The 26,593-nt window shown below is 41.6% G+C and overlaps 1 protein-coding gene across 1 annotated transcript in view; it reads right to left on the bottom strand.

The window, feature by feature from the left end:
• Positions 1-26,593, bottom strand: part of SLC24A4 (solute carrier family 24 member 4) — a 1,237,943-nt gene that overhangs the window by 605,238 nt on the left and 606,112 nt on the right. The window contains exon 12 of the mRNA XM_044074649.1: positions 919-1,033. Within this exon, the coding sequence (XP_043930584.1) occupies positions 919-1,033 (115 nt within the window). The remainder of the gene's footprint in view (positions 1-918; positions 1,034-26,593) is intronic.

Raw genomic sequence — 26,593 nt, 5'->3', positions numbered from 1 at the left:
GCACTTCCTCTCTAGTGGAAGCCATAAAGGCCTCATCACAATTCAGATGACCCAGAATGCACTAGTGAACTAAGTACTGGAAGATCCAGCTGCAGAGGCTGGAAAAGACGGGACAGTACAAACTCAATCATCCAGAAGGCAACTGTACTAAACTGCAAGACTAACATCCCAATAAGGCCAAGTGCCAATACAGGAGGTAGCATTTTGGACAGGCACACATTATGGTCTGATGACCAGTCCATGTGAGGCAAGTAGCTACTGGAGTGTATATAAAAGTATATCTCTGGACCACCGTAACATACTTCAATTTAACAGCACCTGCACAAAGATGACAAGTGCCGGGGGGGGGGGGGGATTAAGACTCTATGCTATATGATGGCCATGCTCTTCAAATAAAAAAGGGGGAGGGCTTATACACTGATAGGGATAGGAGAAGCATTTCCATAATGCTGGATGTCGACCACCTATAACCAGATTATATGCACTCAGACATGCACGACTGCACTAACAAAACAAGAATGAGACATGCATTTATTTTACAAAACTGCCTGTAGTAAGTATTACAAACTGTGAGGTGCAATTGACTATAAAATTTCACTTGTTAGGTTATCAATTCATTACTGTTCAATTTTAAATTCACTCTGTAAACATGGAGCATTTACATTTTCTAAAACCTAGTTACATGTACCCCCTTGCACTCCCTGTAACAGTTTTACTGCTGCATTTGCAATTGTTCAGGGACACTGACAACATCTAACAAAAGACTTGACATGTCTGCAGCCACTGCCTTGTGACAAGGAGCAAGGACAACAGTTTGCATATTTTGTTATTAGCGTGCTGTGCTACTGACAGTATGAAAACTACATTACCAATGTAATTAGAGCAAACAACTTAAGAGGAAGAGTCAAAAATCCATACCTTGTCTTGCAACGATTAAACTGGCCATACAGTCTGGTACGCTGGTCCCTGCAGCGAGGAAGGTAATGCCCATGATGACGTCCGGAATTCCCAGCGTATAACCAATTACTGTCACCTGCACATGAAACGCAACAGTTATATGTGTGATCACTAGAAAAGAAACTGCAGTGACAGTTTGTTACCGTTTGTAATTATAATTCAGAAAATGTAAATGCTTGGTATATAAAAACAAAATGCAAGTGCACAGCTGTGGCACAAGTCACATTTTCCACACTACTGACCATACATGGCACACAATATTAGTATCAAACCCACTACAGGCAAGGATAAGATCTAGGTGTATTTAGTGGATAACTGTTGTGCAAATGTCATAAGTTACCCAAGTTATCCTTGAAGGAACCCACTATTTCACAACCCCCCTTAATTTATTGGATTGCCTGTTCTAATACCTGGCTATCCTCTCCAAAATCATTCTTATTACATGTACCTCCTAAGACCTCAAGCATTTTTTTCCAAGCCTTAACATTTCAGTAAGTATTTCATTTTTGTTGCTTTACACATTATGACAAGATACCTTCCCAGAGAGCAGAAAATCCAACTAAAGCTTTTTGCAACCCAGTTTGACAAAGTGTATTCTACACTGCTCATTGCTTAGTAATTAACTCTGTACTCCATTCATTTTTTTTTTTTTTTTATTATACAAAGTGCTCAGAACAGTTTTCCAAACACGTATTGTGTTAACAGAAATGTATTTTTATCAGTGTGTTAACAAAAGGCACTACATTATAAATGAGAATATGCCTGTAATAAAGATAACCCCTTTCTAGTTCAGCTTCTGCTATACTACAAACTCCATGAAGCCAAAATATATATACTACTTTCAGTGCTGTTAGTATTAATTTTTTACATCCTCAACTGAAGTTTTTTTTTTTTAATGCATCAGTAATGCTTGTGTTGCTTACATTGTAGTACATATGGTAAGGTGACTGCAATTCCTTGCTGCTAATTTCACTATAAGGCTATGGATTGATCAACATGGTTTATGAACATAAAGCCATTGAAGGTACAATACAAACCCAGGTTGGAAGCAGTGCATGTTTTTAATGAAGCACAATCTCATGCTTTACTTTAAAAATAGGTTCATAGATTAGTTCTAAGCTAACTGCCCTTGCGAGCCATTTAAGCATAGCCAATTATCCCTTGTGAGATTCAAACTCTGCACCTTGTGTTTGTAAGGCAAACACCTTAACCATTAGGCCACTAATATTTTACTATGAGATACTGCTATTGCACGAGTAGTTTTCATTTAGTGTTTCCCCCTTTTTAAAGGGGCATTGGCTCAGATTTTTTGCTAGAGGAGTTTGTTTACATTTTAGTACTCTAAGTCACATGTTCAGCTAGAGGCAAGGTTTTCAAATAGCCTTTTTAGCATACTGCAGGTCAGATTACACAAACTCTCAGTGGGGGTTTTAGAGAAAATGCTTAGAACTTGCAGCTGCAGTTTGCCCTTTTGTATTTTCCTTCCCTCACTCATGAGCAATTAGATTAGCTGAATACTTTATTTTGCTTTTGCGTCATCTTAAAAGTACTCAGTTGTATTTATTATTTCTTGGTGTAACTCATTCTAAGCCTTTTAGTTTAAGCACTTGGGCTTCAGACCAGTTGTTTTACATTAAGAAGGTTTGTGGTCTGCACTGTAGTGGCAGGACAGGTAGCTTACATCCTTCTAAGTTGGGAACTGCTGATTGAGGGCTCAGTGTCAGTTATTTTAAAAGTGTATTAATTCTGGTTTAAGCACTTGGGCTTCAGGCCAGTTATTTTACATTAAAAGGGTTCGTTGTCTGCACTCTTTTGGGAGGAGAGGCTGGACTCTGCCCTTCTGAGCTGGGAATTTCTGGTTAAAGGCTTATAGTGCCTGCATATTTGAACTGCTTCTTACTGAAATTGGTACACCTTGCTTGCTGTAGCATAGACTAGATCCAGGCCTGCTGAATCTAGCTTTGTTTGTATAACTTGAGCACTAATCCAGGCATTCTTCAAAGTATTCAATTGTATTTATTACTGCTTGGTAGTAACTTGATTAAAGTGTAGCTATCATTCTAAGTCTTTTGGATTAAGCACTTGGGCTTCAGAACAGTTGTTTTACATTAGGAAGGTTTGTGGCCTGCACTGTGGTGGCAGGACAGGTAGCTTGCATCCTTCGTAAGTTGGGAACTGCTGACTGAGGGCTCAGTGTCTCTTATACTAAAAGTGTATTAGTTCTGGTTTAAGCACTTGGGCTTCAGGCCAGTTATTTTACAGTAAGAACGTTCGTGGTCTGCACTCTTGTGGGAGGAGAGGCTGGACACTGTCCTTCTGAGCTGGGAATTTCTGGTTAAAGGCTTATAGTGCCTGCATATTTCAACTGTTTCTTACTGAAATTGGTACACCTTGTTTGCTGTAGCATAGACTAGATCCAGGCCTGCTGAATCTAGCTCTGTTTGTATGCTTGTTGTTTGTTTGCTTGTTATTTCCCTGAAACGCTGATACCACCCAAAACGTGGCTTTTCAGTGCTTCTGTGGATCCCTAGTGATATCTGCATCACTTACTGTACTCATTTCCTTGTTTCACTTAAAAGTTACTGTTTGTCGTTTTTGCATTTAAGTTATCTGTAACGCATTGCATTTAAGTTACCTGGCACTTGCTCACTAAAGCAATTACATAAGTCAGCACTAAAAAATTAAAAGCACTACACACTCACAAACTCCCCTTGAGTACCTTGTTCCCCATTGGCCCTTTTTTTTCAATTATAAAGGAATTCCCAATACTATTCTAGCATGCCCAAAGGTCAGTTGTCAATCGTCTCTCCGGTCCAACTGGTGAATCTGGAAATCTTGAGGCAATGTTACAACTGCCTCATGTACACAGACAACCCTCTCCTCCTCCCAACAAATTCCAACACATGTGAGAGATGCATCCATACAGCCAAACTGGAGGCTAAGCTCTCTCAACTCAGTACTGGCGTAACCAGTCAGGAGGAGAAGGAAACCACACTCACTACAATTCCAGTCTCACATAGACCTACCACGATAGCAAACTAAACAGATAAACACGCAAAAACATACTCGGAAGCTCTAAATAAAAATCTGCCTAAGCAGCAGAGACCTCCAAAGCAGACACCCAAGCAACCGCTACCCCAAAACAAAACACGTGCAACACATAGCTCACAAAGCCAGTGTGCCGAACAGTCACAGCCCTTAAGTCTAAACAACACACCTGATACACTTGTAATAGGTGACCATCATCAGGCACACTGACGTCCCGCTCACCAGGCTGAACAAGGAGAAGGTCACGGTGAGCTGCCTGTCGGGTGCTAGGATCCGCCACATAACACAAGCACTCAGGTCACTCCAAGGCAAGTACAAATATGACTCGGTCATTGTCCATGCTGGTGTGAATGACCTGAGACGTACCTCCCTAGACTACATGAAAAGAGACATAGAGGAGCTCTCTGAGCATGTGGCCCAGGCCGGTATGACCCTGACCTTGAGTAGCATCTTACCCTCACCAAGAATGATGCCACAATATAAAGACAAGATGATCAATTTCAACAATTGGCTTAAGTATTGGTGTCATTCAAAGGAGATCCAATGCCTGTCAGCCTGGGATGACATGCTCAACAAGCCAAGATGCTTCGCTAGGGACGGCTTGCACCTGTCACCCCTGGGCTTTCAGATATTAGCAAAGATTCTTGCTACCCCCATAGTGCCTTTTTTAGGCATGTCTCAAAAGACAAACCCACCTCCATAGGTATCACAAGGGATAAGAAACTAAGAGTAATGCTACTCAACGCCAGAAGTCTAAACCTCAAGATGCACGCACTAGAAACTCTCCTTAGCATGGAGAACATCAATATCTGTGCAGTAACAGAAACCTGGTTCAAGGCTCCCAAGAGCACCCCAGCACTACCAGGTTATACCTCATACCATGCTTTTCGGCCCCAAAACTTGGACCGACCCACAAAAGGAGGGGGAGTATCAATATTCGTCAAAGATTCCCACACCTCCAGGTTGGTGGCACAGCACGAAGCATCAGAGACTATCCATGTGCAACTAACAGTGGGTAAAACTGCCTTCCAGTTTACAGCCTGCTACAGACCACCCTCTGTAACCCAGGAACCCCACTCGGCCTTCCTGAGAACACTGGAAAATATGAAGGTCTCTCCAAACACCATTATATTGGGCAACTTCAACTACCCAAACATAGACTTGGAGCATTACTCTAGCTCCAACACCCTAGCCCAAAGGTTCCTAGAATTTATAAACTCAAATGCTATGGAACAACTTGTTACTACTCCCACAAAAGGGGAAAACATACTGGACCTTATCATCACGAACATGGGGACTCTATGCTCCAGACCAGAAGTGTATCCCTCACTGGTAAGATCAGACCATAAACTAATCTCACTGGATATTCACATCCTGACCCCACACCCTGCCCAAAAAACCACAGTGAAAAACTTCTCTAAAGCAAATTTCACACTCCTCAAAACTGAGGTGGAATCCTTCAAAGCCCCCGGGCCTGTGGAAAATATGGCCCAGACCACAGAATCCTTTATAAACGCATTCTATGAACACCTTCAGGAATGCATGGATCATGCGATCCCAAATAAAACCAAAACCCAATCCTCCAAAGGCAGACGTCCTGTCTGGTGGACCCCAGCCATAAACAAACTATACAATAGAAGGAGGAAGCTACTAAATGATAGAGCAAAATTCCAAAAAGGGAAGGCATCTCTGATCAGTATTAGCAAAAAACTACGGGCACTCATAAAATGATCTAAGGCCAGCTTCGAGAGAAAAATTGCACAGGACACTAAGGATAATCACAAGGCTTTCTTTAGTTATGTTAGGGACCTGGGTGGTAAGTCCCAGAAATGCTCAGAATTAGTCCAAAATGACAAAAAATACACCGAACCCACAGACATTGCCAACATCCTAGCTGACAGGTTCAGCGCAAACTTCTCCCCCCCCCTCCCCACCAAAAGGGCAAATATCTATCCCAGCAGAGTGCTGCCCCCCTGACATCTCAGATGCTCAGGTAAGAGCCGCCCTCTCCAAAGCAAAAATCACAGTATCAATGGGACCAGATGGTGTCCCGGGCTGCATCCTACATGAACTCCAAGAAGAGCTAAACCCAAACATAAAACTACTGTTCAATCTCAGCCTTACTACAGGATATGTACCCAAAGAGTGGCGTACAGCAACTGTGGACCCTCTCCACAAAGGTGGTGCCTCAACGGATCCTGGAAACTATCGCCCCATAAGCCTGACTAGCTTGGTCTGCAAAGCTATGGAAAGGATCATCATGGACCTCATAAATAAAGATATTGGGGACCTACAGACACTGGATCCTACCCAGTTCGGCTTTGTTAGGGGCAGATCCTGCCTCTTAAACCTGGTTGATTTCTTTGAAACAGTCAACAAGGCCATTGACAAGGGGAAGGTGGTCCACACAGCCTACCTCGACCTCACAAAAGCCTTCGATACAATACCCCACTCGGGCATTATAGATAAGCTCACCAGCTTAAATATAAACCCCTATGTCACTAGATGGGTTGCAAACTGGTTCAAGGACAGAACCCACATGGTTAGAATTGCTGGAGCCATGTCAGACTCCAAACCAGTTACAAGTGGCATCCCACAAGGCTCAGTCCTGGGACCTCTCTTGTTCAGTATATATTTCTCAGAGGTACAGGCCAACACGGAAGGACTGTGGCTGACCAAGTTCGCAGATGACTGCAAACTGGGCGCCATAATCGACTCTCCAGCCGACACAAGCATCCTCCAAAAGGGCCTCATAGAAACAGACAACTGGTGCCAGAGCCATGGCCTCAAGCTAAACGCCAAAAAGTGTATAGTCATCCCCTTTGGCAAAAACAAAGTGCCCACAAATTACCACATAGGTGGTAATCCATTAAGTACCGAAGAAGTAATTAGGGACCTGGGGACCCAAGCTGATAGCAATCTCTTATTTGACAACCACGTGGCCAAAGTGGTTAGAAAAACATTTTATATAGCCCACCTAATCATGAAGGGATTCACATCTAGATCAGGAGAGGTCATCGTGCCTCATTACTCATCCCTCATCAGGTCCATAATTGAGTACAATGCCCCTTTTGGAATGTACCTTACCAGACACCTGCAGCAACTGGAAAGACACCAAAAGTACCTCACCAAGAGGATCAAAGGGCTCAAACAGATGCCATATGCTGCCCGGTTAAAGAAACTCCAGCTCTACTCAGTGGCATACCGCCTGTTCAGAGGCGATCTGTGCCTGACGTATAAAGCCATGTCCAACCCGGAATTAATGGACATGCTGCACCTCAGAAAATCCAAATCCCATCGAGCTACACGCTTGAGAGACTTGAACCTCAGCACTGAAATAAATAGGACATGCTGGAGGGACAGATTCATAACCCAATGGCTCCCTTCACTCTGGAATAAAATCCCAGTCCAGGTTAGGCAGAGTCCCTCACTGACTCTCTTCAAGAGGAATCTTGATGAGTGGAAGGAGATCGTAGGTTTACCCCGGGTATCACTTCTGTGTCACTGTTAGACAGAGGCACAGTATACTAACCTCAAAAAAGGGCATAGCAAAATTAATTTAAAATGTGTGGCGAAAGCCAAACACATTCTGGCTAGGCTTATAAATGCCCTAGGGCAGATAGCCTAGTATGAACCTATGAACCTATAATGACTGGATTTTACTCGGCTAGGGATGCTGTCTTCTTGTCACACACAGATCTGGGGCCTCTTTAGCAATGAAGTGATAGCTACTTTACTATGTACTTGTTTTTGCAAAACTGTGTCAAATAAGTATTCAAGCCTAAGCAATAGTATTTTTCATGCTTGTTGCTAAAATGTTTTTCCTTCCACTATCAATTATTTTTCATACAGTCTGTTATTAGTGTTGATTGTTTGTGTGTGTGTGATGATGTAGGTGCGATTTTATAGTCCTACAGATTTTCCCTCATTTTACAGCACAGCATTGCTTTGGACTTGTGCCATGCAAAGAAACATGTTGACTACCAAATGTCCAGATATACTAAAATAATAAAATATTTTGCATCTTTTCTCTAAAAATGTCATGCAGCTTTCAAACTGAATCTAATCACTGCTCTAAAAGTATTTTCTCATTAGCTGATGCTGTATGTTGTCCTTCAGAAATCACATCATAACTATTTGTCTAATAGTGATTCCATCCTACTGGATTTCTTTTCTCATTTTTTTTCTATCATTCATTGTGGAAAAAGGTTTTCAACTTCCACATCTTTCCTGCCTGTTTGACTGCAGTACAGTTAATTTACACTGATTAGCATTTGAAAGCTGAAGCAAATGCAGTTTATACATTTCCCATATACTTTTCAGTACCATTCCTAGTGTATTATAGTAGGTAATTACGGGTACTTTTACTAAGGCAGTAAAAATTAAGTGCTGCAACCAAAAACTCATGCCATCGATAACCCTATATTTTGACAAGTTATAATAGCTACTTTTCTATGTATGTATGCATGTATGTATGTAACACAATCTACATTTATATTCATGTGGTTTGAAAATAACATCCTCTGTGTGTTACTGACAGACTGGAAATTCTGGGCATTCTTGAATGTCTATAAATGTCAGATATGATACATATCTGATAATGCAGATCGTACTTAACAGACCTATTAATCACGTCTGTACATCAGTTACATGATAGCATCACATAACACAGTGTTGTTTAGTTCAGAGAAGTGACAAAACTTAAAAACTTAGCAGGACATGAGTGAGCAACAACATTTACATAATGCCTGCCAGTACACTTCTGGATGACCAAACCATACAAACACACCCCAGCCCTGAATGAAAAATATTCTACTCACACAAAATGTACTGTCTAGACAGCTAGACTGCAGATATGCCAGTGACAAAATAGTTTTCCCACTCAATATGTCACCTCTGGTGACTGCTCTCATTGCTATGCACTGATGATAAGCTGTAAAGTGCTACACCCCAAACCTGAATGCATTAAATGAAAACAAGGACGTGTTGTCTCAGTCCAAGTATAGGACTGCCATCACCTTTTCAAATGTCCGCAACAGTACACACAGAGTATGGCCAGTGTGTTGATGTCACATTTTAGGTCTATGCAAATGTCTGACATAATGCTGAGGGTCAGTTAAACATTAAAGGGTAATGTAGCCATAATGATCATTATTGAATACGATAATATGCCAGGTAGTACAACATTCATACACTGTATACATAGTTTTCTACCATTTCACTTTCTCAACAATACAAACAGTTCTGCTGTTATCCTACAATGTGGAATTATACTTTTAGTACATCTGGGTGCTGACTAGCCTGCTTCACATTACTGTACTGTCCTTGTCTTCTGTCAACTGTGTGCTGACTAGCCTGCATCACATTACTGTACTGTCCTTGTCTTTTGTCAACTGTGCTTTATATCCACAGAGATTCACAGAAGGGCAGAAATAAACAAATCATAGTAACACTGTTGTGTTTGTTTCTTCATAAAAATCAACATTCTATTTAGTAGTCAAAGTTCCAAAAACAAAGAAAAAGTGAGGAGAAACACAGTGATTGTTCAAATTTGGAGTGACTTTGTACTCCCAATTTGTCTGAAAAGCATTAGTTTTAATTCATGTCCTTTCAAACAGAAGGAACAGATGAGAATGACCTTGATTTACTAATGTTACAAGTCCATAATTCATAAAATGGGATTTGATTTTCTAAAATGCATGACAGGGTGTTGCTTGAGTGTGAAAGTGCAAAATACAATAAAGACGTACATAGTAATAATTTTAGTTTCTGCACCTACACAAGGAGCCAGAGTTACAGTAGGTAAACCAGCATCCTAGGTGAAAAGGCTCCATGGCACACCCGAGCCCGCCCTTCCTGGCCTCCTCAAGCTTTCCAGATTACAGTGTTTCTTCTTTTTCCTCACAGTTTATCATACTTGTCAGTTTCTCCTGCAGTTATTTATTCATTCATCATATTCTATCCAAACAGAACCGCACCCTGATAACTGTGGAAGAAAAAACTGTATTAAGCCAGATGTTCTAGATGCGCGGAGGTGCAGTTTTGAATTTTTTTTAAACCACCTTTTTCATCCATTGAATGCTTGAACAAAAACCATAATCAGAGAAAGAAATTCAGTTTTACTCTTCAGCGTTGCTTTTTCCTCCATCTTTCACACACCCTAACTAACCAAGGACTACACTGTAATAAAGTTGGGACATGCAAGGCACCCTGAAGTCATGAGGTTAGAGATGCTCTGGGGTGCACTGTAGATCTTTTTTTCTAAACTTTTTGTTTGCAGTGATGATTTTTTTCACATTTTTTCCACAGAAGGCAACCATAGTAATTATGAATACTCTGTGCATATCAGGTATCTAGTTCAGTTCAAATGTCATCTTACAAATGCGCACTTCTAAGACAGACAGATGGTTTAAACTGACCAAATGACACGACAGTCAGTTACTTTCACCCAGCAAATCCAACCATCCCAGCAGTCAGAGCCATAATGTCTGAAGGCCATGTATATCTTCATCTCCACACATACCTCTTAACTGTACAGATTTTCACAGAATATCCAGATTTTTTCCTCACATTTTTAGTCTGTTCATCAAAATTTTTAGTTTTCTAGCAAATCTCTGAAGACTGAAGTCACTAAATAAAGGCATACATTTGTATTAGAGTTCATGTCCTTCAGAAAATGTCTGGTAACATATATCCAGTTTTTCATGGAACATTCTAAAGGTATAAGAGGAAATAACATCTGTCCATATTTTAGGACCTTTGCCCCTCACCCAACCCACATTATCTTTAGTCTTTTTCCAGATTTTCTTGGTAAGAAGTTGACAGGTATGCCTCCACAGTCCACACAATTTGGCACAGATTGAAGCATTCCAATGCAAGTTGCTCCTCCCAAATCACAAAGCAGATTAATATTGCAAACAATAGCTGATTGATCACTGCCAGCAACATTGCAAAAACTAAAGACTAAAGACATCTCTCTCATTATCCTATTCTCATCTCGACTGTCAGCATAAAATATGAAATCTTGCCCAAATTATTGGAATGATCGCTGCCGGCATTACTGTAAAATTACTAACACTTCTCTCACAAACACCACATAATTCTCCTCTGTCCAGAATTTTGCAGGATGTCCCTGCTCTGCGCTATCCCTCATTGCACAAAAACACCTATATTATGAGGTCTGTAGTTGCATGACCTCTCAGTGGTTCAAGTGAACATAATGTAACATGATTTAAAAGTCAACTAGATTAAGAAATATTACTCTGCAAAATAAACTGGAAAATGCTGCTAAATGCTAGGAGAGTAAACCAGAAACTGCATTCACTGGAAGCAGTCCTCAGCCTGAAGATGCTGACATTTGTGCAGTCATTGAGACCTGGTTGAAGGGTGTGGAGAGCACCCCAGCCATACCAGGTTACATTTCCTTTTACACTTTCAGACCACAAACTGAAGGCGTGAGAACTAGAGGTGGTGGTATCAATATTCATTAAAGATGAATGCACCTCTAGACCGGTTAAACAGCAAAATTCCCTTGAATTACTTCACTTGCAATTGACTGTAGGTAAGAACCCCCCCTCCATGAATCAGATCATCTACTTAGCCTACTTCGATCTGCTCGAGTCAGTCAAGATACAACCAGGCAACCTAGTTTTGTGTGACTTTAATTACCCATCTATAGACTGGGTAAATTATACATGTTCTAACTCACTTGTCCAAAGGTTCTTGGACTTAGTTAACTCCAATGCAATGGACCACCTGGTTGACACACCCACAAGGGGCTCAAACATCCTGGACCTGGTGCTCACCAACAAGGGAGACCACAGCACCACCCCCAGTGTGCGGCCATCCCTGATGAGATCTGACCACAAATCAGTCTTGCTAGAAGTTAACTACAACACAAGACCCCCCCCCACCCCCAATCTTAGCAACAACTAGTCTTAAAAACTTCTCCAAGGCCAATTACAACCTCTTATGTGATAGCATAAATAGCTTCATACACTCTCCCCCCCACTAATGGAACAGATACCCATGTTGAGTTACACACCAATGCTTTATACAAGCACCTGTACAATTGTATTGAATCTGCCGTACCTGAGAGAACCCAAAGCAAGATCTTCAAAGAAAAACAAACCTACCTGGTAGGCTACTGCCATTAATAGGGTATATAATAGGAGAAAGAAATTATTGAATAAGAGCAGGAAGGAAAAATTTCAAAACCGGAAACACTCCATCCAACTTAAACGAGCAAATAAGACTCCCAGTGAAGTCTTCCAAAGCTAACGATGAATACAAATTAGCTTCCCTAGGAATAACCACAAGGCGTTCTTTAGTTACATCCATAACCTCAAGGTAATTCTCAGATTTGCACTGAACTCATAGTTAATGGTACTATATGTATATAACTTGTGGATATAGGAAACCTGCTGGCTGACAGGTTCATTGAAAACTTCACTCCCGTGTCCCCACCACATACATCCCAAATTCCTGTCTCTCACGAAGTATAATAGGTCTTAAATACCATCTATGGGACCAGATAACATCACGGGCTGTGTTCTATATGGGTTAAAACAGGAATTAGCATCACCATTGAGCATAATCTATGCCACCACAGATGGGATCACTGGATAAGTATGTATGAAGACGGCCATATTGGTGATGTACACAGCTGGAAACCTATGCTATTCATTATACAAGAGGTCTCACTAAAATGTGTGTGTACCTGTATGGTAACAGAATATTTCAGAATCCTGGGAGGGGGGCAGGGACAGAGGGAGGCCTGATTATTTACAGATCATTTACTGTTCTTGGGAAGGGCTGCACTTTTCAAAGATCTGGACTGAAGCCAGAATAAAGTGACTAGTTATTTATTTATAATAGAGAATGAAATATTTATATGATTTAATGAGGGGAGCATGAACGTCATCTGATCAGGATCAAGTGGGACAGTGAACTTCCACAATAATTTTGCTCATCTCACATACTAAACAAAAAGTAGAGAAAGACAAAAGCAATAGCACAGCTGCATATGCAGAGCTGGGAAATGTCTAGACAAGTTGACCCTGAGATGGGATGCAAGTCAGCTCACTGTAGAGTTGCTGTGTGAATGCATATTGCTCAAAAGAAATATTTACAAAAATGTAAAAAAAAACTTTGGGGCCAAAGCTCCATAATACCAAATAAAGGGTTTTGCACCTGCGCCTCTGATTAATGCAGAATCTCTGAAACTATTGCAATTTGGGGGCAGGAGGACCCCTCCAATGATCTCATTCAATGAGCTTGGTTTTTGGCCATCTCTGCAGTAAAATACAACTGACTCATGCAAAGTGACAATCCCACCTCCCAAAAGTGTGTGTGTGCGCGCGTGTCACACATTAGAAAACTATACATGGGGCATGTGGCCAGGATGGCAAACTGCTAACAGCACAAAGTCTTAGCTCTGCTTTTTCTTTTTTCTGACAGAATTGTATTATACTTAACAAAAACTTAGTTTCTTCTACATTTTGAGTCTTTCAAACAAGCTTGGACAACTATTTGAAAGAAAAATCAAGTTATGTTTTTTGTTTGATTTTTTTTTCCTATCAGAAACTTTGACTGTTGTAACAGAATGAGCCACTTAAAAGTGAACTCTCAAGACAACTCTGAAACAATAAAATAAATAAATAATAAAATAAATGCATTACTTACATGAGAATACGGAATGTGGTACACATCTAGTATGGCTGTCCCTGCTAGAATACAGCTGGACAGCTGTCTGTAAGGATCGCCACCAGTAGAAATATTTTTGTGCATAGGTTACAGCAGCAGTGGCTATGCTATTCAGCCGTATTGCTTTACGGCAAATTGCTGCTGCAGCCATTTGGCATCGGCGATGTAGCTCGCAGGGAAATGTCTTGCGAGCTACACGCAGGAACCCAAAAAACACTTATCTTGCATGTATATTCCCACTGCTGTCCATCAATCTGAAGTCAAGTATTTATAACCCAACTGTTCACTACTCATGGTGTGATTTTCTCTCTTAATCTTTCAGCCTGCAGCAATGATGTAAGCCTCACCAAAGTTCACCTTCACAATGTGTATACAACTTGAAATTGTTCTGAAGAAGTCATTCTGACAAAAGCGCTTGACCTGTGTGGATTTTACAACCAGATCTATGTGGATTTTACAATAAAGTGTGGCAATCATTCGGCTTGTGTGGATTCTATCTTCTACCTTTCCACTTCAGTGTGGTTAGGTGGTATTTTGTGTTTTTCGGGGACTAGTTATTGGCTTGGAAGTGGCTGTTTTTTTATTTTGTTGTGGTTGCTGCTTTCCCACCGTACTTCTTTTTTCATGTGTATATAGCTCACAATTTGTTATATATCTATGTAATACTTATTTTCCATTCTATACACTAATTCATCTCTCTCTCTAATCTCAATCAACTTTCAAGGAGTTTTTTCCCCCTTGGGCTTTAACTGAATAAGGCCAATTCTGCAAAGCTGGACTTTCCTGATAAAATTTTAACAAGCAATAAACAAATGCTGCAGGTTCAAGGCTTGAGGACTTGTGTACCTTGCATGCAGAGGATTCTGTATATACATTTATCTGTCATCTATCACCTGAGTAAGCTGCATTTCTGGTTTTGTCTTTCTCTATTACTACAGTTCTGTTCTGAATGAGCAAATGATACCTTATTCCTGCAATAGCAATTAATGTGTGCTGATGGAGTTCATAGGTAGTTACTAGGCATGTAATCGAAGAGAATATTGAGATGACTGAGACAATGTCCCATTTGCTCCAAAGCACTAGCTGCTTAAGTGACTTGTTGAATCAAACTCTGGACTACAAGAAAGAGTTTAACAACTCATAGCCTTAATCCTCTGAATGAACTGGCAGATGTTTTAATTAGGGTTTCTGCCGTTTTTAAATTTCTCCAGGTCTTTTAGGTTTCTAATACCATGACTGGAATGAACCCCATTCCTAAGTCAAAGTACGATTAAAGTTCATGAAATTAGTACTGTTTCATTCTTTGATGTTAGCCAAAAGTGCTCTTCGCAGCACCCGCAATGTGCCCAGTAATTAGGGTAGAGAGAGAGATAAGGTCCTTTTGATTAGATCCTTTGTCTCAACTACGAAGCTGGTAGCAGATACCTTTGTTCGGAGTATCTCCTACAGTCAATTCCTCCATCAGTATATCAGGATTCCCTTAAGCTGAATTTCTAATGCAGCTGTCAAACAGCAAAGCATAGCAGAAGAAACAGGAGAGGGAAATTCAGCATTCACTGTAGGCCAAGGGAAATAAACCAGGGATATTTTTTTCTTTTTCTCTCCCTCCAGCTATCAACTTCTTTCCTAGTTCAGTAGATCTAGCAAACCCTGCCCTAGCCTCCTTGTGCTCAGTCCCCATCTGTGGAACAGACTGAGGCTGCTGCAGCATTATAATACTAGGGAGTGTGGCCTAAAATCTGCCCCCTCACCGCACCCTTGCCAGCTCTGCAACCGTTATCCTCATGAAGTGCACTGCAAGCACTGAGCTACTTGGGCTCATACACTGCATACTGCAGTGAGCCTAGGCAGACTCCATCCTCCAGGATGGACAAGCAGACATCAGCCTCTCACTCCTATAACCCCCCACCCCCATGGTCCGAGTCCTGTGCTGGTAATCCAACATGCATCTGGTGGCACAGTAAGGGTATTATCGATCTGCACCATGGGGCTGTCCAGAGCAATTCCTGGCTACTAGAATGAAGCACATTAAGACCCAACAGATAATACGTCAGAGTCCATGTGCAAAGGCAGAGGATGGTTTGCCCTGAAAGTATCAGCAAATTATTTTTAGTTTTATAAGTAACAGTGTGATGAAGAGAGACAATCCTCTGCAGTTTGGGAAGTGGCATCACAATTTAGTCTGCTTAATCACTACCACTCCGAGGTTAGATGCCCTTCACAATAGTCTCTCTGTTTCACCCAGTTATTGCTGAAATCACATTAGTGTGGCTAAAAGATGTCCTTCACATTTTCAAGAGTCCCAAATCCCTGGTATGACCCTCTATCATACAGAATTGCAAACTGAGCAACAAATTAGCCCTGAAGCATCTCCATCCATTAAAGGTACGCCACATAAAGAAAGTTAAACAACCTAGAGATCCAAGTCTTGAATAAACTCAGATTTCACAGGACGTTACTAGGCTATTGGCCCTAGGGCCTTTATAAGCCTAGCCATGTTTTAGCCTTGTTCCTTCATAGATTAAGAGAAATAGCCTATATTAGTGCACCAACTGCCCATATCCAAAAGGGACACAGGTGTACCCCTGGATGAATTTATGGTTTCCCATCCAATTGTCAAAGTTGTGCTTAAATAGGGTCATTCAGGAGCTCTATTTAACTCGAATCGGGAGTCCCCCCCAGAGGAGCGGCATCCTCTGGGGGACATGTACGTTTCTCCAGCAAGTCCCGTTTATATTGCAGGCTAAGTTAATGTCTCTAGACAGAGTGAGTCTTGTCCCATTAGATTTGTAGTTGTTCAGCATTTTCATTAAGTCAGGGTTAGAAACTGCTCTTAGGCCAGGCACAAGTCAACTCTAAGCAGTCTATATGATACAACGTTTGTGAATGTAGATAATTGTTTCTAAATACCATGGTTTTGTTTGAATGTTATATTGACCACTTTTTTTGCGAGCAAAGGTGATACTTTGTTGGCAAACACTAAAATCAGCACCTGGTGCCCCTTGTCCTGGAGGGACACTGGTGGGACTCCCAGGGTGAATATTCTGTTACCCATCCAATAATCCAGATTGCACTTAGAGGGCAAACAAGGTGATCTGTTTAACGTGGAGAGGAAGCCTATTCCAAAGGTGTGGTAACCTCTGGGAAACAAATCGGCAAGTTCTATTGATGTTGCATACCAGGTTAAATGTCTTTAGTGCGAGTAACATGTGTACACTTTGACTTTCGGATATGCAACATTTCTTCAGAGATGGCTTTATATGTAAGGCAGAGGTTGCCTCTGAGCAATCTGTATGACACAGATTAAAGAGATAGGGATTTGAGCCTATCCACACACGGTAGGTGCTTGAGACCATGAATTTTCCTAGTCAGGAAGCCTTGCAGCTTCTCCAGCTGCTGCAGGTGATTGGAAAGATGGATACCGAAAGGGGTGTTTATACTCAATTATTGGCCTGATGAGGTACGAGTACAGGGAGGTTATGACCTTTTCTAGCTGCAACGCCCTTACTTATGAGGTGAGCCATATAGATGGGCCCTTCTTACCACTGTGGCAACATGGTGGCCAAATATTAGGTTGCTATCAACCTGTGTGCCCAAGTTCCCCCACCGAGAGCATGCTTAGGGCATTGCTGTTGGTGTGGTATCTAGCAGGAACATTGTTCTTGCCACAAGGGGTAACGATACATTTTTAGCACAGAGTTTGAGGCCACAATTCTAGCACTCATTTGTTAGGGTGAGACCCTCTTGTAGGCTGTTTGCATCATTTGGGGAATCTAAGACAGCCCACAACTTGCAGCTGTTTGCAAACGTTGTCAGCCACAAACCTTTAGTTTTTTGTCTGCACTTCTGAGAAGTAGATTCCAAACAGCAGAGGTCCCAGGACCAATCCCTGTGGTACACCACTGGTTATGGGTCTACTGTTGAAGTTGATTCCTCTGTTTTGACTGTGTGGGTTCTGTCAGTAACCCAAGTTTACTACCCACCTAATGAGGTAAGGGATGATGCCTAACTGGGCAAGTTTGTCGATGTTGCCTGAGTGGGGAATGGTGTCAAATGCCTTGGTTAACTCCAGCTTCATAGGTTCTATTGGCCCTAGGGCCTATATAAGCCTAGCCAAACAGTACCCTGGCTTTTTAGACAGTATGCACATATTTCCTCTCATCCAGGGTCTTGTGTCCATCTAAAATAAGTCCTCCAGTTTCAACAGACATGATTCTCCCTTTGACAAACCCAAACTGGGTAGGGTTGAATGCTTGGAGACTGCCAATGTGCTTGTTTATGAGATCTATGATGATGTTCCATGGGCTTGCAAATTAGGCTAGTCAGGCTAATGGGTCTACAGTACCCAGGTTCCATGGAAGCACCGCCTTTGTGTAATGGGATAACTGTAGCTGTATTCCATTTGGCTACCATGAAGCTTGTTCTTAGACTATGACTGAATAGGGTACCCAATGATGTTGCTAGTTACTGCTGGAGCCCCATGTAGAACGCAGCCTGGGATGTTATCTGTTCCCATAAATGCAGGGTTTTTGGCCTTAGCAAGGGTGTTTATGAACTGCTCGTTAGAGATATGAGGTGGGGGCAGGTGTTTGGGATGTTTTGGTTAAATCTCGGGGGTGGGTGGGGGGACAGGGGAATGAAATTTTCACTGAACCTATCTACCAGCAGGTTTGCTATGTCCACAGTGTTGGTGTGTATGGTACCACTAACCACCAGATCAGTACAAATCTGGGCTTTACCTTTGAGGCTGCAGATGCAACCAAAGAAGGTCTTATAGATGTCTTTTGTTGAAGCTAATTTGGACACATCGTTCAGTTTGGAGGATTTCACAAGGGGCCTTATTTGCTTGTTTAAGCGGAGGAGGGACTGTTCACAATTTTGGACCTGCTCCTTCTTACTCCTAGGCAGCGGTTTCTTCCTCTTATTGTAAAGTCTATTAATGGCAGAAGTCCACCAGACAGATGTGTTCTTCTTAGAGGAGCTTGTTTTGGTCCTATCTGGTATTGCCGAATCCATGCAGCTATACAGTTGCTTGTATAGAGCCTTGTTGTAGAGTTCCACATAGTTTGTTCCATCAGAGGAGGAAGGTGCTACAAAGCTGTTTATACCAACCCATAGGAGGTTATAATCTGCTTTGGAGAAGTTTCTCTGTCTAGTTACTGATTGGGGGGGGGGGGGGGTTCTGGAGTGATGGCAACTTTGAATGAGACTGATTTGTGGTTGGATCTCACCAGGAAGGATGACACTATATGGATGCTGCAACAGTCCTCTATATTTGTCACTACCAGGTCCAGGATGTTTTCATTCCTTGTGGGGGTGCCAACAAGCTGGTCCAAGGCATTTGAGTTGACGAAGTCAAGGAATCTTTGGGCAAGTGCATCTGAGCATGAGTAGTTTATCCAGTCTATGGTAGGGTAGTTAAAGTCGCCCAGAAACTGTGTGTGGTTCTATCCTGATAGACTCAAGCAGATCCAAACAGGCAGAGTACGTGTCCTGATTCATGGATGGCAACCTATAGCTAGCTATGACTAGAACAGGTGTCTTGTAAACAGTTAATTGCACCCGAAGTACCTCCTTATGCATCATATTGTTTGACCAGACTAGAAGTGGGCTCATCTCTAATGTATACTGAAACGCCACTTCCTTTCATCTTTACACCTTCAGTTTGAGGTCTGAACTTGTGGAATGATGTATAAACCTGGTAAGGCTGAGGTGCTTTCCACAGCTTTGAAGCTGGTCTCAATGACTGTACAAATGCCTGCATCTTCCAAGGTTAGGAATGCTGCTAGTGAGTGCAGTTTCACGTTGAGACTCCTAGCATTTAGCAGCATGACCTTTAGTTTGTAGTTTGATGAATTTTTTTACACTGGGAATTTTGTCATCATGACATTGCCCAAACAAGGCACTATGGGGGTGGGAAGAGCCTTAGCCAGTATCCAGAAACCCACGGGGACAGGTGAAGGCCATCTCTGGCAAAGGTTTAGGACCAATCGATCATGTCATCCAGGCTGTGAGGTGCTGGATCCGCTTAGAATGACATCAGAAGCTAAGCCAGTCCATCCATTTCTGTTTGTATTGAGGCATCAGTTTAGTGATGGTAAGATGCTGCTTAAGGCTAGAGACATACCTGTCTGGGAATACATACTCAAGGAGCTCGGTTATGTCTCTGTTCATATAGTCCAAACAGGTACATCTCAGGTCTTTCACACCAACATGGACAATGACAGAGTCATAACTGTACCTGATGTTGAGAGACCCGAGTGCATATGTGATATGATGGACTCTAGCACCTGACCGGCAACTCACCATGACTATCTCCTTATCCAGCATGATGAGGGCACATCCGTGTCTCTCAAATGAATCACCTATGACTAGTATGTTACGTATACCGTCTGGCCTTAGGGGCTTTGCTGGTGAGACACTGGTGCATCTATCACTGCCAATGGTTACCAAAGCTCCTTGGCAGTGCGCGGTACTGCACTATGTGCAAACACAGGGCTTAAATTTCACATTAGGGCTTAAATTTCACATTAGTTTATATCCATAATCCCATATCTGCATTTCTACTATTCGAGCTCCTTTGGCTTTAAATAGCAAACGGGGTTTATAATACATTACTTGGGACACGTTTGCTGCTTCAGGATTTTTTGTTTGTGCTTGGACGATTATGTTTGTTTTTGGTCTTACTATTTGTTAAGCGGTAAATACCGCATCAAGCTTACTAGCTAAAGAGTGCTGCAAGCTATAGCGACAGTGTTCTTTTTTTTCTAGTAGAGTATAAGAGGAGGATGTTTTATTGAAGTACTGTGATTTCTTAAGCGGTAATGACCGCACTAGCCTAAGCATGCTGCAAACATAAGTGATGTTTTGTCCTTCTCAGAATATTAGGTCCCTATCGCAATAATTATAGCGATAACTACTATTAATACCTCCTTACACTACTTATTGTTTTGTACCATTTTTAAACAACCTGCAACAAAATGGTCTTTTATTCCTCTCCTTGAACTACCTATAGTCATGTTTATAGCCTAAGTTAAAATGCTTCTTTTTCTGCTTCACACAGCTACTGTTAATATCAGGGTTATGTAATCATTAGCACTGTTTTAGCCTCGTGGCATTGTAATTGCACCAGAGCTGAAGAGTGAATGTTTATTATCATACTTGATTTAATTACTGCTTGATTAAGCCAACTTATATGCTGATTTACTGTTGTCTAAACCTACCTGTTCTATATTTACATACTAGCCCTGTCTCCTCATTACTCCGTTTGAACCTTTAGTATGATTAAATTGAATTACAAGTTTTTCCTATACTGCCATAACTCTGCCTTGTATTACTACCTGAATCTCGTCCCCCTCTACGTCTACCACTCTAATACTACCCCTCCCAACTATCTTACTTACCTGTATCAACTCTATGCTCCTTGTTTATATTCATTACTTGTTCATTTCTGAATATTCCTCTCTCCTCTGACTTTAACACAACTACTACCTTATTCCCCTACCTCACTACCTATAGCTCTTAACAATACAAAAGGGAAAACCTAACCCAGTGTGTGTCTCTCTCCTTTTACAGTATTCTACTCCGGGTGATTTTCCTCCCAGCCAATATTATTAACCAAGACTACCTCCTATCCAACCCTGAGAAGTCACTAAATTTGCCTGCTCAACCTGGTTACCAGAAAGCTACTCCTGAGTGGACTCCCCTGCAAACTGGGCGCCATAGTCGAAAACACATCTGACACAGATATCCTCCAGAAGGGCCTCACAGAAACGGATAACTGGTGCCAGAGCCATGGCCTGAAGTTAAACGCCAAAAAATGCATAGTCATACCCTTCGGGAAAAACAAGGTTACCCCTAGCTACCATATAGGTGACAATCCACTGAGCACAGAAAAAGTCATCAGGGATCTGGGGACCCAAGTTGACAGTAGTCTTTCGTTTGACACTCATGTTGCTAAAGTAGTTAGGAAAACCTTCTATATCGCCCACCTGATCATGAAGGGATTCACATCTAGATCAAGGGAGGTCATCGTCCCCTGTACTCATCACTCATTAGACCTATGATTGAGTACAATGCCCGTTCGAATGTATCTGACCAGACACCTGATGCAGCTTGAAAGGCCCCAAAAGTTCCTCACCAAAAGGATAAAGGGTCTCAAAAATATGTCTTATGCTGCCCGACTGAAAGAACTCCAGCTTTATTCAGTCTCATACCGCTTGCTCAGAGGTGACCTGTGCCTGACATATAAGGCCATGTCAAACCCAGATTTGATGAATATGCTTCACCTCAAAAAATCTAGATCCCTCAGAACCACAAGGGCGGGAGACTTTAACCTTGACACGGTTATAAATAGAACGTGCTGGAGGGACAGATTCATCACCCAAAGACTCCCTATGCTGTGGAACAAAATCCCGGTACATGTGAGGCAGAGCACCTCGCTGGCCTTGTTCAAGAGGAATCTTGACCAATGGATGGGAGATCGCAGATATACCCCAGGGATTACTTCAGTGTCACTGCTTGACAGAGGCACAGAAAAATGATAGGCATAGTTTTTATTCAAACTAAAGGGGTGGCGAAAGCCACATAACTATGGGCTAGGCTTATAAATGCCCTTGGGCAGATAGCCTAGTATGAACCTATGAACCTATGAACGTAAAGGTTTTTGTGGAATGTATGTACCTTAAGGAATTTACCAACAAACTAGCCATTATAAGTCATATGAAAATACCTATAAATGCTGTTTTTCTGCCCTCCCAAGTTATGCTTTTAGCAGCCAACAGCAAACTGCCTGCTACCCCCCCCCCCCCCCCCACCACGAACCTAATATAATCCTAACTGCTACAAACTGGGATCAGCTACTCTCTTCTACTTGCTATCCTTCCTCTTACCACAAGGTGGCAGCATCTACCAGTTAAATAGAAACCCCTACACTACTCCCATGAGGATTTTTAACTATAACTGCCTAATTTTCCAGTTCCACTCCTGAGATAACAACTTTACCGCAGTGGTTTAATTCTAGCTCGCTGCAGCTATTTCTATCCTACTCCTCTTTATCTGTTTCATATCTACTCGCTCCCTGCTTAAACCCAAACTTTGTTGCTTCTTTTCTAGCTTTTCCATTACATTTTCCCACTTACCTTAGCTCCCTAACTATAGTTGCTGATACTTTTTTCTGTTACAGTCTCCTTACTTGCTCTATCCCGCACTGCTCCCCTATCGCCAAATCCCACCCACCCCCCCAGTGCTCCTAAACTTATACTCCACACAGACACCCCCCCTTACTACCAACCAATTACAGTCAATGACATATTAAAAACCACTCCCACACCAACACCACAACCTTCCATCACACACTTCCTCCTCTTACACCCTCTCAGACCCCACTTACAAACTTTACTCCCACTCAAACCACCTCCCTCAACGGCCACCCTATAACTAGTTTCCACCACTTCCAATTCCCATTACAAATCTATCTTCTCTCCCCCCGCCATCTTTCTCCATCTCAAACTCCCCTATACTCCAATTCCAACTATGTATACCTTAATCCTCACCAACCTTTTACTAGTCCAACTAATCCTCCTACATCTCACTGCCCCCATGGATCATTACCCTCCCTCCACAAACATCCCACCAACATACTCCTAAGTAATGAAACAATCCCAAAAACTAACTACACAATCTTTTCCTCAATACTACCCTCTAATTTCCAACTTCCCAAAATAAAAATAACACCAACTGTCTCCCTAAATCCAAAAAAACAAGACTAAACCTATAAAATGTTACCCACTCAACTACATCGAAAAGCTTACCACTACTATAACTCTATCAGGCGAAATTCATCCTAACCCTGGTCCTAACCACAATCAAACCTCTACTCTAAACACCCCTCCCACCTCTACCCACCAAAAACACACCAAAAACAGATCTCCTTCTTTGCAATCAATACCCAAAGTAAACCATACCCCCGATGTCATTGCTGTCACAGAAACATGGCTTAAACCCCGCAACGCAGATAGAGATATACTCCCCCCAGGCTATAACATAATTTTGTCTAGATAGAACAAACAAAAAAGGTGGAGGGATTGCTATAATCTATTCCAGCAATCTCGCCATTTCTCTAATCTCACATCCAGTACCATCTTTTTCACCCTGCAGAAACACTGACAGTTAACCTTAAACTAAACAACTACTCTATTACTATAGTAGCCACCTATATTCCCCCAGGCAACAATATCCCAATACTAGAAAATATCCTCTCTTATCTGTCCCTAAACATCCCAAATGAAACTATCCTCCTCGGTGAAAAACATCAACTGGCTAACATTAAATAACCCTACTTCCCCACAACATATTAACCTCTATGGTTTTACTCAGCTAATTACAAAGCCAACCCACTGTAACTATACCCACACTACATAAACAGTCATTGACTGGATACTAATCTCAACACCAACCAAATACCACAATCCTGATACCCTCCTCGACTCCCTAAGTAACCACTCTCCTATAAAAGTACTGAGATACACTAGTCACCTCCCCAATCCACACAAATACTTAACTAGGCATAATCTTTCCAACTTTAGTCCAGAAACCTTTAATACCCTCATATCAAGAGTTAGCTGGAACTTCCTCACCCATCTCCCCTTAGATGAGGCTGTCACTGCTTTCAACACTACCTTTCTTAACATCGTTAACTTACTAGCTCCACCTCAGAAAATTAGGATGAAAGCTAAAATATCTCCTTGGCTCACTAAAAACACTAACACTTATGAAGTCTAGAGATAAGTCCTGGAAAAAATGGCTACAAACAAAAAACGCCCCCCCCATGATCTACAAAGATATAAAGAACAAAGGAACCTGGCCAAAAAACAACAAGGACAAAAAAGATTTTTTACTACAACCCCCATACCACACTCAAATCCAACCCAAAAAAATTCTGCAACACTGTCAATTACTCCACCCTGGAAACCCTACCTCTCCCAACCCCACCTCAGAAGACACACCAGAAGAAACTGCCAATATTTTCAACACGTATTTCATTGAATCTATACCCAAACTCTTAAATTCAAACAGCCCCAATCATACCAACCCCACTAACCCAGTCCCCCCTACAGAAACCGCTCATCCCAATTTTTTCCCCCCTAAAACCCATCCCCACTACATACATTCATACCCTTCTCTCCAAACTTAAACCATGCTCTATATCTGTGGACATCCCATCTTACTTTCCCCAGTCAGCTGCTCACTCATTTGCCTATCCTATCTCAATCTTAAGTAACTGTTCCATCTCTGAATCCAAGGTACCTTCCATCTTGAAACACTTCTATACCATATCAGTACACAAAGGAGGTAACTCCACTGAAATCTCAAACTTTAGGCCTATTGCTATCCCCCCCCCCCCCCCGTCAAAAATCCTTGAAAAATGCATCCATACTCAAGTCATTGAACATCTCACTCAGGAAAACTTACTAACACCTACTCAACATGGCTTTCGATCCAAGCATAGTACACACACAGCTCTTCTATCCTTTCTCAATACCATTTCTATGGCCAGAGATAACCACAAATTTGTCTCCTATCCTTTCCTCGATCTCTCAAAGGCCTTTGACAGTCTCCCACTACTAACTAACAAGTTATCTAACCTCAACTTCTCCCCTGATACTGCGGTATGGTTTGAAAGCTATCTCAAAGACAGATTCCAGTCTGTTAGATGGGAAACTGCCTTATGTTCTCCTCTACAAATAAAAATGGGTGACCCTCAAGGATCCATTTTAGGACCATTGCTATTCAATATCTTCACAAACTTACTCTACACCTCCTGCCAACTCTCCTCCATTATACAATACGCTGATAACTCTACTGTTTTAACTATAACTAACTCTCATTCAGAACTCATAACAGCAACCCAGTCATCACTGAACTCTGTAGAAACATGGCTCTCCAATAACCAACTCATACTTAACCCTTAAAAAAAACAAAGCTCCTACTCTTCCTACCTAAATCAGCAAATGAAATTAAGACCTCCTTTACCATCCATTCATTCAATAACACCCCAATCATACCTGAATCAAGCTCAAAACTGCTATGCATCACTATTGATGACCAGCTCAAATGTGATCTCCACATACATAACTGCATCAGGAAAACCCACCAGAAGCTAGGACTGCTTTACAGAAATAAATTCCTTACTCAGAAATCACGAATAGCCCTCACCCATGCCTACCTTCTTCCCCGCTTAACATACTGCTCCCAAATTTTTACTAATCTAAACTCCACACTTACTGCTAGACTTCAGACTACATACCACAAAATAGCTAGATTTGCAACACAACCACACAGATCTCACTACCGTCTCTCACTAAAATACTTAAACTGGCTGGAACTGCCTCATCTCCTCCTTCTCTCTCATTTCCAAACTATACATGCAATCCTAAATCAGCCATCCTTTTGTCCAGCCTTACACCCTATCATCTCCCATTATGCTCCCACAAGAAACCTCCATAGCTCTTCTCAAGACCTAAAAATCTATAAGCCTAAATCTAAAGCAGGTCAAAAGGTATACAGCTACCAGGATGGAACAGAGATAACCATCATCATACTTCTTAGCACAAAAAATCTGGATAAAGTCTAAAATAAGGGGGAGAGGCAAAAGCTGAAAAATAATGACAGATTTTAAATGTTGCTGTTATTAACAAATAGTTCTACAACATGATTTGTGTTAGCATTCATTTTCTGAAGAACAAAGTCAGAAATTCAAATCTAGGTCATTATTTAATGACTTAAGTCATCAGTGATTTGTCATACTACAAATTTTATGAGCAACAGACCGAAAATATGTGGTAAAGATTTGGACAGTTGAAAGGTTTCAGAGTTGGCAAGT

The sequence above is a fragment of the Protopterus annectens genome, chromosome 6.part0 (genome assembly GCF_019279795.1).
Source record: "Protopterus annectens isolate FY-2018-M chromosome 6.part0, PAN1.0, whole genome shotgun sequence".
Taxonomy (NCBI): domain Eukaryota; kingdom Metazoa; phylum Chordata; order Ceratodontiformes; family Protopteridae; genus Protopterus; species Protopterus annectens.
Note: the sequence above shows the minus strand (reverse complement) of the source record. Positions and strands in the feature narration are given on the sequence as shown.